At 48.0% G+C, this 15,774-nt stretch overlaps 1 protein-coding gene across 1 annotated transcript in view; it reads left to right on the plus strand.

The window, feature by feature from the left end:
- Positions 1–13,835, plus strand: part of IGSF21 (immunoglobin superfamily member 21) — a gene marked incomplete at both ends in the record, with an annotated part of 69,845 nt that extends 56,010 nt beyond the window's left edge. Inside the window, 5 exons of the mRNA XM_083375653.1 lie at positions 450–921; positions 8,434–8,519; positions 11,524–11,716; positions 12,154–12,568; positions 13,736–13,835. Of these exons, the coding sequence (XP_083231779.1) occupies positions 450–921; positions 8,434–8,519; positions 11,524–11,716; positions 12,154–12,568; positions 13,736–13,835 (1,266 nt within the window). The remainder of the gene's footprint in view (positions 1–449; positions 922–8,433; positions 8,520–11,523; positions 11,717–12,153; positions 12,569–13,735) is intronic.
- Positions 13,836–15,774: the final 1,939 nt, after the last annotated feature.

Below are 15,774 nucleotides of genomic sequence, written 5' to 3' on the forward strand. Positions count from 1 at the left end.
TCCCCATCTACAGTGATCATGGAGCCCAGGAAAATAAAATCTGTCACTCCCTCCATTTCTTCCCCATCTATTTGCCAGGACTTGAGAGGGCCAGATGCCATGATCTTGGTTTTCTTAATGTTTAGTTTCAACCCAAGTTTTGCATTCTCCTTCTTCACTCGCAACAAGAGGCTCTTTAGTTCTTCTTCACTTTCTGCCATTAGAGTGGTATCGTCTTTGGTTGTTGATATTTCTCCCGGCAATCTTCATTCCAACTTTTGATTCCTCTAAAAAGTGTTGGCATGCAATAAATCTGTGGTCATTGGAACAGCCTTGGGGTGTGCAGGACGGCATGCTCGACCCTTTCCTCGGGCTGGGCCCCTCATCTCCTGACCCTTTTCTAGACTGTGTGTAAAACCAGCGAGTAGGGACGAAGGGCCTTTAATCTCTCGATACCTTTCCTCCTCCAGGTTTACTTCAAAAGGGACGGAGAGTTGATACAGGGTATCCCTCTGACGGAGCCCCCGGTCAACGCCGCCGGCTTGTGGGACAGCCGAGCTGCTCGGAATCTCTTCCATCGGGATCTGGATGACACCAAGATGCAGGAGTCTCTCTCCTTGTTGAACGTGGAGGACCGGGGCAGGAAGCTTTACACCGAGCACCCCTTCCACGGCCTCACCCCCGACCGGGGACTCTTGCTCAGCCCCACCATCGAAAGTATCCCCGAGACCGTGGTGAGCCGGGAGTTCCCGCGGTGGATCCAGAACGCCGACCCAACGTATTTCTTCCACCACACCCACATCCCCATCAGTGACGGCACCGTGGAGGTGCGGGCCATGCTTATGTGGACGCTTAACCCTCAGATAGACAATGACGCACTCTTTAGTTGTGAGGTCAAGCACGATGCCCTCTCTATGCCCATGCAGTCCGAGGTGACCCTAGGTAAGAGCCCAACAGCCACTTGCTGGGAGAGGGGAGACGGGGAAGGGACCTGCAGCCATGATCAGGCCCAACCCCAAATCTTCTGGATTATCTGGGTGGGTCGGTTCTCTGCATCTTTGCATGGCTGTTTCTTAGGTGGCTTTAGAAAGAATTCCAAGAAGATCCAGCTGGCAATTTTGTTGGAGAGAAGGATATTTTTCTCAAGGGGCATCAGGGGTCACCTGCCTCCTCCTAAACCAGGGGTGTCCAACCTTGGGAACGTCAAGGCACTCCGGACCTAGACTTTTGGACTTAAAAGCTGCCAAGGTTGGACACTCCTGACCTAGCTTTTGGAGGACCTCTGGGAGTCGAAGTCCACAAGTCTTGAAATTGCCAAGTTGTACGTTCTTGACCTAGACCTTTGTGGGCCTCTGGGAGTTGAAGTCCATAAGTCTTAAGGTTGGACACTCCTAACCTAGACCTTTGTGGGCCTCTGGGAGTTGGAGTCCACAAGTCTTGAAATTGCCAAGTTGTACATTTTTGACCTAGACCTTTGTGGGCCTCTGGGAGCTGAAGTCCACAAGTCTTAAGGTTGGACACTCCTAACCTAGATGTTTGTGGGCCTCTGGGAGTTGAGGTCCACAAGTCTTAAGGTTGGACACTCCTAATCTAGACCTTTGTGGGCCTCTGGGAGTTGAAGTCTACAAGTCTTAAGGTTGGACACTCCTGACCTAGTTCTTTGTGGGCCTCTGGGAGTTGAAGTCCACAAGTCTTAAGGTTGGACACTCCTAACCTAGACCTTTGTGGGCCTCTGGGAGTTGGAGTCCACAAGTCTTAAGGTTGGACACTCCTAATCTAGATCTTTTCTGGGAGTTGAGGTCCACAAGTCTTAAGGTTGGACACTCCTGACCTGATCCAACTGCTATCTTGGGCCTCTTTTTCTTAGCACGAACTAGGAGAAGATTGCCTGTTGTTCTGTCCAAAACTGGTCCTGAGATGGGCGCCCTGATCAGACCAATAGGCTGGCCTTTCCAAGGAAAGGAACAAATGCCTCCCACCAGGAATGGAAACCCCCAACCCTTCACCCCTCGTGCCTTCTCTCTCCCTTTGCCTCTCTTCCTGCTCCAGAGATGATTACAACTTCCAGTTTTTTGTCCCTGCCTGCTCGCCCTTTCATTAAATTTAATGGGCTCCTGGTGCCATTCACGGGAACAAGAAGATATTCTGATATCTCTTCCCAGCCAAGATCTTTTTTTTTAAAACACACACACAGACACGCTCTTCATTCCTACATGTTTATTCTCCTCTTCATTTTGTTCTACCTTCCTGGCTGGCTCATTAATTGAGGACCCCTTTTTAAAGGCGGCGGTGAAAGCAGCCGAATTTCTCTCGCCTTTTTTTTTCTTCTTCTCGCTCGTGGTGAGAACCCTCCAAGCTAATGAACCCTGGCAGGCACGAAGAAAAATCCGAGCAATAAAAAGAAACAGAGGCAGCATCCTTCCTCCCTCCCGTCCATCCACCAACCAACCAACGAGGAATAAATCTGGACATGGTCTCCCTAAATTTGCTACCTCCTCCGGCAGCCTCGGGAGTCGAAAGAAGCAGCCGTTTGGCTTTAGCACCCTTCCTTCCACATCCTTTTATTTATTTATTTATCTTCCCCACACACACACACAGACACAAACACACTTTCCCCCCACTGGAAAGCAGCAGCATTTGAACGCGTCACCTTCCAAGGGATTTGAGTGTCAGTTCAAGACATGGAGATTTGACTGGGTTTATTCAGAACTCTCTATCTCTGGCTGCCAAGCTTGGCGGCGGCTATGCCCGGCAAGTTGGGCAGGGGAGGGTGAGATGGGATGGATGGATGGATGGCACCACTTGCCCTCTTTTGCAATCCGTTTCGAGTAGCATTTACACCACGAGTGGCTAAGCTCCACCAGTGATCAGCCTTGCTGTCTTTTTCAGAGTCGTCCTCGCTCTGGTGCGCAAGAAATCTCCATCAAAAGAGTCCTTAATCACTTTAGAGAAGTGATTAAACATCCTTTTTTCTCCTCTCTTGGCCCTCCTTTCTCTTAGCCCCGGCTAGGCGGAAGATTACCTGATGTTCTTTAAGGCGCTAATCCCGGGGAAGGGTGTCCTGATCAAACGCTTCATTCAGTTGCGTCTTTCTAAGGGCTTCCCTTGTCTCCGTCAAGCCCGGCATTTACATATTAAAGACAAAATACCTTTTATCTTAATCTCTCAGTGGGGAAAAAAAACTGCCTTTGGCTGAGAGAGACACACAAATCTTAACGCATCCAGAATAATAGGGCTTGGTCAAAATGATGGGTTGGCTTGGAAGGAAGAAACCCAAGGCTCTTTTTCACTATTTGTTTTGGAATCGGCTGCTTCTCTGCCAGCCTCAAACCGGAATCCATCTTGACTCCGTTCAGTTGCCTCGATTCTGCTGGAGGATTCAGATCGTCAAGCAGGATTTGGGTGGTGTTGGTTTTTTTTTAAAAGCCCACCCGCGTTGAAACCAGACAGGGGCTGATCCAGAATTGATCTGAATTCATCTCAACACATTTTACACCCTTCTAGTCAACAAGGGACGTGGTGTGGCTCAGTGGCTTAGGACGCTGAGCTTGTCGATCGGAAGGTCGGCAGTTTGGCGGGTCGAATCCCGAGTGCCGCGTAGCAGAGTGAGCGCCTGTTACTCGTCCCAGCTTCTGCCAACCTAGCAGTTCGAAAGCACGTAAAAATGCAAGTAGAAAAATAAGGACCGCTCCGGTGGGAAGGTAACAGTGTTCCGTGCGCCTTTGGCGTCTAGTCATGCCGGCCACATGACCACGGAGACGTCCTCGGACAAGCGCTGGCTCTTTGGCTTTGAAACAGAGATGAGCACCGGCCCCTAGAGTTGGAAACGACTAGCACGCATGTATGGGGGGAACCGTTACCTTTACCTTTTTAGTCAACAAAGGGGCTTGACTCAGTTCGATAATCTTGGAGCAAAACTGCAAACAAATTGCCACACTCCTAGTGTTTATTTTTTTAAGCTTTCCACCAAACACAGATGGGTTGTTGTTTTTTTCCCCTAGAGTTGGAGGGTGTTGTGCCTTGTGCTAAGAAAACTCCTTTCCCTCTCTGCAAGTTTCAGATTTTTCTTAGTCCTCTGTTTCGCTTTGTAAAAATTCCAGCTCTCCTCAATCGCTTTGTTTCAGCTCAGAGGCATCTCCTTCAGCAATTGATCTCTTCCTTTGCAAATAAATTCCTCGGGGGAATGGAAAAGAAATGTAGACATGGCAAGATACTCCTAAGCAGACATTTTATTCTCTGCTGCTGATAAAGAGAAAAGCCTCAAAGGAAATGCTGCGCTCTTGGTTTCAAAGGGTCTTCCCCCTTCGTTGGTCTCCAGAAGATAAGGACTCGGTTTTTTGGTAGAGGGATAGTAGGTTAAAGGCGGGTTGGTAAAAATGAAGTGGGGCTCTGGCATTTTCTGAGTAAGCATTCCGGAACTTACAGACCCATTTTCCGGTAGAAAAAGAATGGTAGTTAAGGGATCCAATTCCCTGCTTTTTCGGGAGGAAGATGTGGGAATCTTGGTTGAGGGAAACGGGCTGAATCCGCCAAGCAGGCTGGAAGGAAAGCTGCATTCACCTTAATCCTGATCCAAAGGCTTCGATCGGAGATGTTTGCTTCTGCAAACAGAATTAATGAACTGTGGGCAATCTCTCTCAAGTTCTACCTCGGTGTGATGGGCGCTCAAGGGACCTGGTGTTTCAGCACCGTGGAGAGCTCCAATGAAGGCTGGCGTTGACTCAGTGCAAATTCTTCCTGCTGGAAAAATCCGTCTCCCAACCAACTGCCGTTCTGCCAACTCCTCAGATTCAGTGTTTGGTTTTGGTTTTGTGCCAAGATCTGAGACCCATCACCACACCGTCCTTCAAACTAAGGACCTTCTCGGATAGAGCTCTGTTCCCAGAAATACAAGTCGGGAGGCACCAACTTCATTCTATGGAGATTCTCCATCATCCAGGCCATGGTTGTCCCAAAGATGCTTTTTTTTCCCCACAAGGCCACTGGACTTCCTTGTTTTCCCTTTGAAGGCGTTTCTCTTCTCACCCAAGAAGCTTCTTCAGCTCTTGACTGGATGGTGGGGGGGAATGGAAGGATTTATACTCCTTGCAGAGAGCTGGTCATTTGCATCCTTTTACAGAGTCCTTGAGTCTACTGTTCTCACTGTCAGGAAATTTCTCCTTAGTTGCTTCTCTGCTTGATGAGTTTCCATCCGCTGCTTCTTGTTCTGGCTTCAGGCGCTTTGGAGAGGAGGCTGATCCCCTCTTAAAGGAAGCCATGTCAAAAAGAAGGGTTCCTACAACTCCCAGATCCAGAGAGCACCCCAATCCATTTAACATAGCTTAACGGGTTGTGTGAATGGTGGTGGCGCAGTGGTCGAAAGGCAGTACTGCAGGCTAACTCGCTGCCCACTGCAGGAGTTCGATTCTCAACAGGCTCAAGGTCGAACCAGCCTCCCGTCCTGGAAGGAAGAAAGCCTCAATTTTTCCGCAGACAGTTGGAGAAAAAAATAAGAATAAAAACAAGGTGGCATCATGCCTTCTCCTCCCCTGGCGTTATTGCCTGCCTCTCTGCAGAAGACGTCTTAAGTCCTTTCAAGTGACATTTAGCCCTCGTTTTTGCTTTGATATCGCTAAGGCGGTTTCACGTCTTGGATTCTGTCGGGATTTGGCGAACGGCCGGCTGATTTTTTGAGCAGAAAAGCCTTTCCAAAGTTGCTCTATTACTTGAGACAAGCATTACTGAGCTGCCGAAGCCGTCGGCAGGCCGGCAACCGTGGCCAAACGAACTGGCATTTTTGTCTTTCAGCCCTTGCCTTCCCCGAAGCCATCCCACGGGACCGAGGGCTGCGTTCACCCCGCTTACCAACCAGCAGATGCCCTCACCCCAAAAGGCTAAGATTAGACCGTGGTTAAATAATGATAGTTCATCCTTGATAGGTTGCAGGAATTTACCTTTGTTGGTTTGTATATTACAGGTAAACACTGCTCACTTAGTGACCGAACTTACAACCTCTCCCCATTCCCCCCCCCCAGTGTCATGTGGCTGTATTTTGGCACTCAATCACTGGCCTGCTCTTACACCCATTTGCAGCATCCCATGATTTATTTATTTATTATTATTATTATTATTATTTTTGCATTTAAAGCTTCCAGCAAAAAATGCCCGTAATGAACAACTTAATGACCATGGCCCCTGCTTTATGACCACCGTGTTTGTTTAACGACTGCCGCAAAATCAGGCACGATCATGTGATAACCTGCTTCACAACGGCCATGATCAAAACGCGGGCTCAATTACAGTCACCAGTCGAGAGACATGGAATAGAATAGAAGTAGAGTAGAGAGAGATAGAATAGAATAGAATAGAATAGAATAGAATAGAATAGAATAGAATAGAATAGAATAGAATAGAATAGAATAGAATAGAATAGAATAGAATAGAATAGAATATGGAATGTAGAATAGAATAGAATAGAATAGAATAGAATAGAATAGAATAGAATAGAATAGAATAGAATAGAATAGAATGAGAGATGGAATGGAATAGAATAGAATAAAAAGAGATTGAATGGAATAGAATAGAATAGAATAGAATAGAATAGAATAGAATAGAATAGAATAGAATAGAATAGAATAGAATAGAATAGAATAGAATAGAATAGAATAGAATAGAATAGAATAGAGAATGGAATGGAATGGAATGGAATAGAAAATAGAATAGAATTGAAAATAGAATAATAGGAGGAATGAAGAATAGAATAGAATAGAATAGAATAGAATAGAATAGAATAGAATAGAATAGAATAGAATAGAATAGAATAGAATAGAATAGAATAGAATAATAGAATAAGAGAGTTGGAAGGGACCTTGGAGGTCATCTAGTCCAACCCCCTGCTCAGGCAGGAAACCCTAGACCATTTCAGACAAATGTTTGTCCAATCTCTCCTTGAAAACTTCCAGTGATGGAGCATCCACAACTTCTTGTCCTCACTGTCAGGAAATTCCTCCTCAGTTCCCGGTTGCTTCTCTCCTTGATGAGTTTCCATCCGTTGCTTCTTGTCCGGCCTTCAGGCGCTTTGGAGAACAGGTTGAAACACCCCCCGCCCCCTTCTTCTTTGGGGCAACAAAGTATATTGTCTAAACTCAACTGTAGGGTGGGAGGTTGTTGCTGGTCAAGTCTTCTTAGATCCTAAGAACGAAGAACCTTCAAGTCCCCACATTGAAAAGAAGACCACTTTCACATCATCATCATCATCATCATCAGAAGAAGAAGAAGAAGAAGAAGAAGAAGAAGAAGAAGAAGTTGGAAGGGACCTTGGAGGTCATCTAGTCCAACCCCCCGGTCAGGCAGGAAACCCTATACCGTTCCAGACAAATGGCTGTCCAGTCTCTTCTTAAAAACTTCCAGTGTTGGAGCATTCACCACCTCTGGAGGCAGGTTGTTCCACTGGTTAATTGTTCTCACTGTCAGGAAGTTTCTCCTTAGTTCCAGGTTGCTTCTCTCCTTGGTTAGTTTCCATCCGTTGCTTCTTGTCCTGCCTTCAGGCACTTTGGAGAATAGCTTGACTCCCTCTTCTTTGGGGCCACCCCTGAGATACTGGAAGGCTGCTATCATGTCACCCCTCACCCTTCTCTTCGTTCAACTACACATACCCAATTCCAGCAACCGTTCCCTATATGTGTTTAACCTTGTTACGGCTGGCTGGAACCGGCTCTGTCCAGTCCTAGCCCTGCTGTCTTGGGTCTTGCAGGCGCAGAAGGCCTATACGACCCCTTTCACATGCTCGTAGTCCTCAATTTTCAGCCATTCCTTTAGTGACCATTCAAATTTACAACAGGATCGGGGGGGAAGGGGACTTACAGCCGTTTTTCAGACTTGCGGCATCCCCACGGTCACGTGATCAAGATTCGACCACTTGGCAACCGACTCATACGTATGACGGTTGCAGGCAGTCCTCGACTTACGACTCTTCCTTTCAGTGACCGTTTGATCTTAGAACGGCACGGCAAAAAAGCGACCTCCGATCGTTTTTCACAGGACCGCTGCAGCCTCCCCGGTGGGGGTGGGTGTGTCGCATGATCCAAATTCAGACGCTTGGCAACTGACTTGGTCCTTCTGACTGTTCCTGTGTCCCAGGGTCACCTGATTCCCCTTTGGCGGCCTTCTGACACGCCAAGTCAGTGGGGAAGCCGCCTGTGACTGAACTGCAGCGGTTCCCTTAACACATCTGGCGAGAAAGGTTACAAAGTTGGGCCCAAAGTCAACAGCTGTCCCGCGGAGCAGCAGAAGATGTGGGTGCAATTGGGGTCGTAAGTCAAGGACTGCCCGCATTATTGCGCGAAAGGCTTGAGTGTCTCCGGCAAGTTCAGGTGTTGTCAACCTTTGCAGGGATGGGGGAGAAATGGGGAGGGGGAGATAGGGGGAGATAGCCCAGGAGAAGACGATGGTCTGACCCCTTTCCTTTTCCTGCAGTGGCTCCGAAGGGCCCCAAAATTATGGTGAGCCCCACAAGAGCCCGCGTTGGAGACACAGTCCGTATCCTGGTCCAAGGATTTCAGGTGGGTATGACATACATCCCCCCTCCCGCTTCCCCAAAACCCATCCTCCTGCCCCCCACCCCACCCCTGAAAGACCTCCTTTGCTTTTTAGGACCGTCTTGGTGTTCATCTAGGTCGCTTCTGGGAATAATTTAATAGGGTTTTTTAAAAAAAAAATGACAGAGACAGACAATTGTGTACCGAAGACGACCAGCCAGCTGTGAAAGAAACATCCGCGTTAATTTGCTTGCTGTGACTAACTGGTCTTGCAGACACCAAGGGGTGTTTGTTTGTGTGTATAGCGTGGCAGCTAAAAGTCAGACAAATTGATAGTCCTAGAAGCATCTTTTTTTCTTTTTTCCCCTGCCAGGTGTGTGAGAGACTTGAAAACTAACACACTGGGTGGCTGCTGGAAAGAGGGAAGGAAGGGGTGTGTGTGTGTGTGTGTGTGTGTGTAGTTCTTCACACATGTTTTGCGAAGGGTGGGATGTGGCTCATCCCCTGTGGGTTCGCTCTGCGACTCCAAGCATCTGGTGTAAAGTTGGTGGGCTTTGGATGGATGAATGGATGCTCTTGTTGATGGTCCTCAACCAGATGTTGTAGGAACATGTTCCAAGCCCAAGAGGCCAGTTCTCCATCAGTGTAGTGCACAACTCATGTTCAGGCACCAAGTGTGACCCCATGGGTCCTTCTAGTGAAGGGGGAAGCAATTTATTCTCACACCTGGCCCTGAGGTGGGTCTCCAGGGGGTGAACAGAGAGTTGAAAACTCAGCAGAAGAGGAGAAGGACTATTGCTTAGGCACGCTCGGCTGAGGAATTCTGGGAGTTGAAGTCCACCAGTCACCAAAGGGCCAAGTTTGAAGACCCCAGCTTGTGGACTTCAACTCCCAGAATTCCCTGGCTAGGTACGCTGGCTGAGGAATTCTGGGAGTTTCCACAAGTCACCAAAGGGTCAAGTTTGAAGACCCCTGCCTTAGAAAGTGTCGCAGGACCAGGATTTGGGCAAAGATTGTTCCAGAGCTTGTATCTGACTGTCTTGGAAAATAGGGCCAGAAGACTATATTCAATTTAAAGTTCTCCAGATTTCCTACACTGCAGCTCTTAACCCAGGCCATGCTGGCTGGGGCTTGACAAAGGATGCAGTCCACCACATTTGGAGAGCCGAGATGGATTTCTTGTGTCCCCACCCCACCCCCACCCAAAAAGAGAGTTATTTCTTGAGCTAATTTCAGAGGGTTCTCATCCTAGAACAATTAACCCGTGGAGTGACTTGCCTCCATCTCTGGAGGTTTTTAAGAAGAAATTGGACAGTCATTTATCAGAAATGGCATAGGGTCTCCTGCTTGAGATAGGGGTTGGACTAGAAGACCTCCAAGGTCCCTTCCAACTCTGTTATTCTGTTATCCTTCATCTTCTTGGTCAGCTCCTCACTTAAGCAGTGAGCAAGTGATAGATAGATAGATAGATAGATAGATAGATAGATAGATAGATAGATAGAGCAGAGAGAGGATAGATAGATGATAGATAGATCAGAGAGAGGATAGATAGATAGATAGATAGATAGATAGATAGATAGATAGATAGATAGATAGATAGATGATAGATAGATCAGAGAGAGGATAGATAGATAGATAGATAGATAGATAGATAGATAGATAGATAGATAGATAGATAGATAGATATAGACAGACAGACAGAGAGAGACAGGCAGAGAGACAGATTAAGCTTGTAAGCCGCCCTGAGTCTTCGGAGAAGGGCGGGATATAAATGGAATTAAAATAAAATAAAAATAAATAAATTAGATATTTATTTTATTTATTTATTTGATTTGTATACCGCCCTTCTCCCCAAGGACTCAGGGCAGTGAACAGTGACATAAATATCAAAATACACAAATACAGAAATTGAAAACAAATTAATCCCTAATGCCCAAATGCAGAAGATAAGTTACATTAAAACAATAATTAAAACAAAACCCGTCAGACCAGACCGGATTGCTCAAACAGATAGGTTTTTAGGTCGCATCGGAAGGAGCGAAGGTCGGGAGATAGATAGATAGATAGAGAGAGAGAGAGAGAGAGAGAGAGAGAGAGCAGAGGGAGGAGAGAGAGAGAGATCAGAGAGACAGAGAGGAGAGAGAAAGAGACAAAGATAGATAGATGATAGATAGATAGATAGATAGATAGATAGATAGATAGATAGATAGATAGATAGATAGATAGATAGATAGATAGATAATCTTTTTTTCATTTTTTTACTGTGGACAACCTGGCACACATTAAAAATGAAATTCTGTTGCTTGCTCTCAAAAGTGTACTCATACATAACACATCCTATATACATACATATGTATATACCTACGCTCTTACATATCAATACATATAAATATTAATCGCTGTCCCTCTTGAATACGTAGCGGAAAGAGGAATCTTGAGAGTTCACAAGGTTGATCCTGTATGGAACAAAACTGTGACGGAGTCTGGGTGTTCTGCTTCGGATATCACGAAGCCCCATTCCCCGAGGAGGTAGCAAGGAAAACAGGTTGTGAAGAGGAGGTGTAGCGTGCCAGCTACACCAAGGGTGGACACAAAGGAGTTGATGGTTTCTATCAAAATCCATTTTTGCTCTTGACCGCTTAAGCTTCCTTCTCCCGTCCCTTATGGACCCTCAATTCGCTGCCTCCATTCTGGGCTGGATCTAGACAACTCACATCTCTCTCGTCTTCTCCCAAGAACTTTTTAATCTAAGCCGAACCACCCAAACAGCAACCTTTGAGAAGTTTCTTCTCATCGAGGCCCTTTCCTTCTGCGGGGCGGTTAAGTTGCTTTGCGATGAGGTTGTCTCCTTTGACTCTTGAAGTCAACCCAGCTTCTTCGTAAGTGGCTTCTCCTGTCCAGACGATGGTTCCAGGTTTGAGAAGACCCCCCAGTTGGACCTTCAAGGCAATAACCACACAACCTGTTTTCCTCCGAACTGACCGTTTGGGGTGGGGCGGGGTGGGGTGGGGGCAATCCTTGATTCCAGAACGAAGTCTTCCCCGAGCCCATGTTCACTTGGACCCGTGTCGGGAGCCGGCTCCTGGACGGCAGCGCCGAACATGATGGGAAGGAGTTGGTGTTGGAACGCGTGCCGGCCGAACTGAACGGCTCGATGTATCGCTGCACGGCGCAGAACCCGTTGGGCTCCACCGATACCCACACCAGGCTGATCGTGTTCGGTAGGGGGCCGCCCCCATTCCCCCCCCCTCCATCGATGGCCTCACCTCGGATCATCTCCCCACCTTCCGACTCGTTGTTGACACCTCCACCGTCCTCGCTTTTCTGTGGTCCGTTGATGTCTTTCCAACTGCATGCTCCCTCCGGGATAGGGATACCCCCGTTGGGGTGGGAAGACTGCAAGGTGGACTTTGGGGGTGGGGGGAACCCAGCCGTGCCATGCCATCCTTTCTGCTCCCAGTTCCCCCCTCCTCTGTTTTCCCAAACTCTAATCAACAGCCCCACCCTTGCGTCTTCCATTCCTCATCCTAGTGCCAGCGTCCATTCTTTCCCGCCCTCCCTCCATCGCACCTCATCTTGGGCCTGGGTTTCTCCGATGCTCAATGACCGCCGTCTTCTTTTCTCCCCACCCACCCAAACACCCCACTTTTCCCAATAGAAAACCCCAATATTCCAAGAGGAACAGAAGACTCCAATGGTAAGCTCCCCCGCCTCCACCCGTTTAACGCGCCTCCTTGCGAGAAGCATGTCTGCTCTGCGCTTCCGTTGCTGCTTCCCGAACGTTTAGCGAGATTTCCTCCTCCTCTCCACCCACCCCACCCCACCCCCCACCCCGGTTCTGCCCCAGTTTTCTTCCCTAAACCACCCCACCCACCCACCCACCCCGGGAATTCGTGCTCGGCTGAGTGTCTCGTTCTTGTGGGCTTCTGCATGTGTCTTTCCTGTTGCTGGCAACTGAATGTCTCCCCGCTGCCCTCGCCATGCACGGCCCCTGTCTCTGCTTTCCCACCCTGGCATGCCTGGAGCGGCCGCTGCCCAAGTGAGCAATCGGCGGCTCTGCAGTTAGCGGGAAGGTGATTCCAGTTTTGAATCCGGAGGCATCTTCTAAATCCGTCTTTCTTTCTTTCTTTCTTTCTTTCTCTCTCTCTCTCTCTCTCTCTCCCTCCCTCCCTTCCCTTTGCTTCTTCCTTTCTTTCTTTCTGTCTCCCTCCGTCCCTGCCTTCCTTCCTTCCCTTCTTTCTCTCTTTCTCTCTTCCTTCCTTCCCTTTGCTTCTTTCTTTCTTTCTCTGTCTCTTCCTTCTGTTTCTTTCTTTCTCTCCCTCCCTTCCTTCCCTTCACTCTTTCTTTCTCTCTCTCTTTCTTTCTTTCTTTCTTTCTTTCTTTCTCTGTCTCTTCCTTCTGTTTCTTTCTTTCTCTCCCTCCCTTCCTTCCCTTCACTCTTTCTTTCTCTCTTTCTCTCTTTCTTTCTTTCTTTCTTTCTTTCTTTCTTTCTTTCTTTCTTTCTTTCTTTCTTTCTCTGTCTCCCTTTCTTTCTTTCTTCCTTCCTTCCCTTCATTTCTCTCTCTTTCTCTCTCCCTCCTTTGCTTCTTTCTTTTCTTTCTTTTTCTTCCTTCCTTCCTTCCTTCCGTTTCTTTCTTTCTCTCCCTTCCTTTCTTCCTTTTGCTTTTCTTTCTTTCTTTCTCTCTCTCTCCCTCCCTTCCTTCCCTTCACTCTTTCTTTCTTTCTTTCTTTCTTTCTTTCTTTCTTTCTTTCTCTGTCTCCCTCCCTTTATTTCTTTCTTTCTTTCTTTCTTTCTTTCTCTCCCTCCCTTCCTTCCCTTCACTCTTTCTTTCTTTCTTTCTTTCTTTCTTTCTTTCTTTCTTTCTTTCTTTCTTTCTTTCTTTCTCTCTCTGTCTCCCTTTCTTTCTTTCTCTCTCTCTCTTTCTTTCTCCCTCCCTCCCTTCCTTCTCTTTGCTTCTTTCTTTTCTTTCTTTTTCTTCCTTCCTTGCTTCCTTTCTTTCTTTCTCTCCCTTCCCTTCCCTTCCCTTCCCTTCCCTTCTTTATTTCTTCTTTCTTTCTGTCTCTCTCTCTCTCTCCCTCCCTCCCTTGCTTTGCTTCTTTCTTTCTTTCTTTCCTTCCTTCCTTCCTTCCTTCCTTCCTTCCTTCCTTCCTTCTTTCCTTCCTTCCTTCTCCATCCTCTTCTGCAGGTTCGCCGAGTCTCCAGCGCAGCTTCAGACTGTTTCTGCCTCTCTTCTTTACAGTCGCTTTGGAACTGACGTGAAAGGAAAGGGGTTCATTTTAGCCACCCGGCTTCTTCCTCCCCATCAAAACAGCTTCGCCAAGCCTCCACCTCTCCGTTGATCGACTTTTTTCTTCTTCTTCTTCTTCTTCCCCTCTTCTTTTTTTCTTTCTACCTTCTTTTTTCTTTTCCTTTTCTAAATTATTTACAGTCAGCCTCTTTCTCTGTGTGTCTCCTCCGGCTTTGTCCGTCCCCTTTAATTAAAAACAAAACAGTACAGAAAACCCAACATATGGTAACAGCATCTTATCTGCGATGTAAATAATTTCCTTTACGCATGGGAAAGGTGGGTGGGTGGGGGCCTTAAAAGGACACAGCGAAACTTAAAGAGGGCCAGGGTATTTGCGCGGACGGAACAACAGTGGAACGAATCGGGGGAACGCATTTTTTCCCCAAGCACTGAAGTAGGACCGAAGGCCTTTCGGCCAAGCCTAGCAGGATGCCAAGTTGGAGCCATAACAGCCGATTGTTTTCGTGCACAAACGACGTTTGCTTGCGCAACTGCCACCGTCCCAGTCGGTTGCACCTCTGCACTCACTCGCGACAGTGGGCTGGAATGCGCTTCCCTTGAGGATGGCACAGTTCACACACACACACACACACACACACACACACACACACACAAAAAAGGATCTGCTTCTTAAGATGATGCTTAAAAAGCTGAGCTCCGAAAAAGAAGGAAGGCCTTGGGAGAAATTTCTGGGGCTGGAGTGAGCCGGGACACACTGTAAGATCTGGGGAGAGGCGAGGTCTCCTGTCGCCTCTCTCTGGGGTTCATTATGCAGCAAGCCTCTTGTTCAAGAATTTTTCCCAAGCACTGAAGTAGGACCGAAGGCCTTTCGGCCAAGCCTAGCAGGATGCCAAGTTGGAGCCATAACAGCCGATTGTTTTCGTGCACAAACGACGTTTGCTTGCGCAACGGCCACCGTCCCAGTCGGTTGCACCTCTGCACTCACTCGCGACAGTGGGCTGGAATGCGCTTCCCTTGAGGATGGCACAGTTCACACACACACACACACACAATCAAAAAAAGGATCCGCTTCTTAAGATGATGCTTAAAAAGCTGAGCTCCCAAAAAGAAGGAAGGCCTTGGGAGAAATTTCTGGGGCTGGAGAGAGCCGGGACACACTGTAAGATCTGGGGAGAGGCGAGGTCTCCTGTCGCCTCTCTCTGGGGTTCATTATGCAGCAAGCCTCTCGTTCAAGAAAGATTTGCCTAATAAATTCCGCACAATAATGCAAACCGTGTGGGTTTTGTAAGGAGAGGCTGCTCCTGGCAGGATTAATCTTTCTCCTCCTCAGCAGTGTGCGGAAATGTCTTTGTTTTAATTGCACGCGTTCCTCAAAACACTGGGGCTGCATCGTATTTTCGGCGGCTGGCGGGATCCTACCGGGCGCTCCTGCAGTGGCTAAGACAAAACATAAGCACGGATAGCTGCCCGGGACGTGGTCTTTTTCGGGGGAGGGGGGTAGGAGGGGGGTACGAGAAAGCAAAGGTCACTGCTCCACCCCCTGCCATCTTTTTAATAAGGAAGCAAGCGCCACAATTAGACTCCTGCTTCGTTGATTAATTTCAGTTCTAGGACCTTTGCTTTGCTCTCTTTTTCGATTTTGGGGAGTGGCGGGGCAGTTTTGAACCCAGCACCAAGCTGGGCGTCGTGTGAGGCCAGAGACCTGGGAAGATCCGTTTTGCAGAGCAGGCAAAGGAAGCAACAGACGGCAAGGACCCAGAGGCAGTTTGGGGGTGTGCGGTGAAAACAGAAACAGGGTACATTTAAGTCAGAGGTTCCCCAATCTTTTGGGCGCCAGGGACCACCGGTTCCGTGAAGAGAGGTCTTTCCGTGGACTGGAGAGTGCGTGGTTTGGCGCGCTGCCTGCATCCCGCCGATGGGGGCTTTGCTTGTTGGTGCGGACCGGTTGCTGGCGTGCCGCGGTCCGCTCCCGGTCCACGGAACGGGGGTTGGGGACCCCTGAGTTAAGTCATTTCCAGCTCTGACCTCAC

The sequence above is a fragment of the Vipera ursinii genome (assembly GCF_947247035.1).
Source record: "Vipera ursinii genome assembly, chromosome: 17".
Taxonomy (NCBI): domain Eukaryota; kingdom Metazoa; phylum Chordata; class Lepidosauria; order Squamata; family Viperidae; genus Vipera; species Vipera ursinii.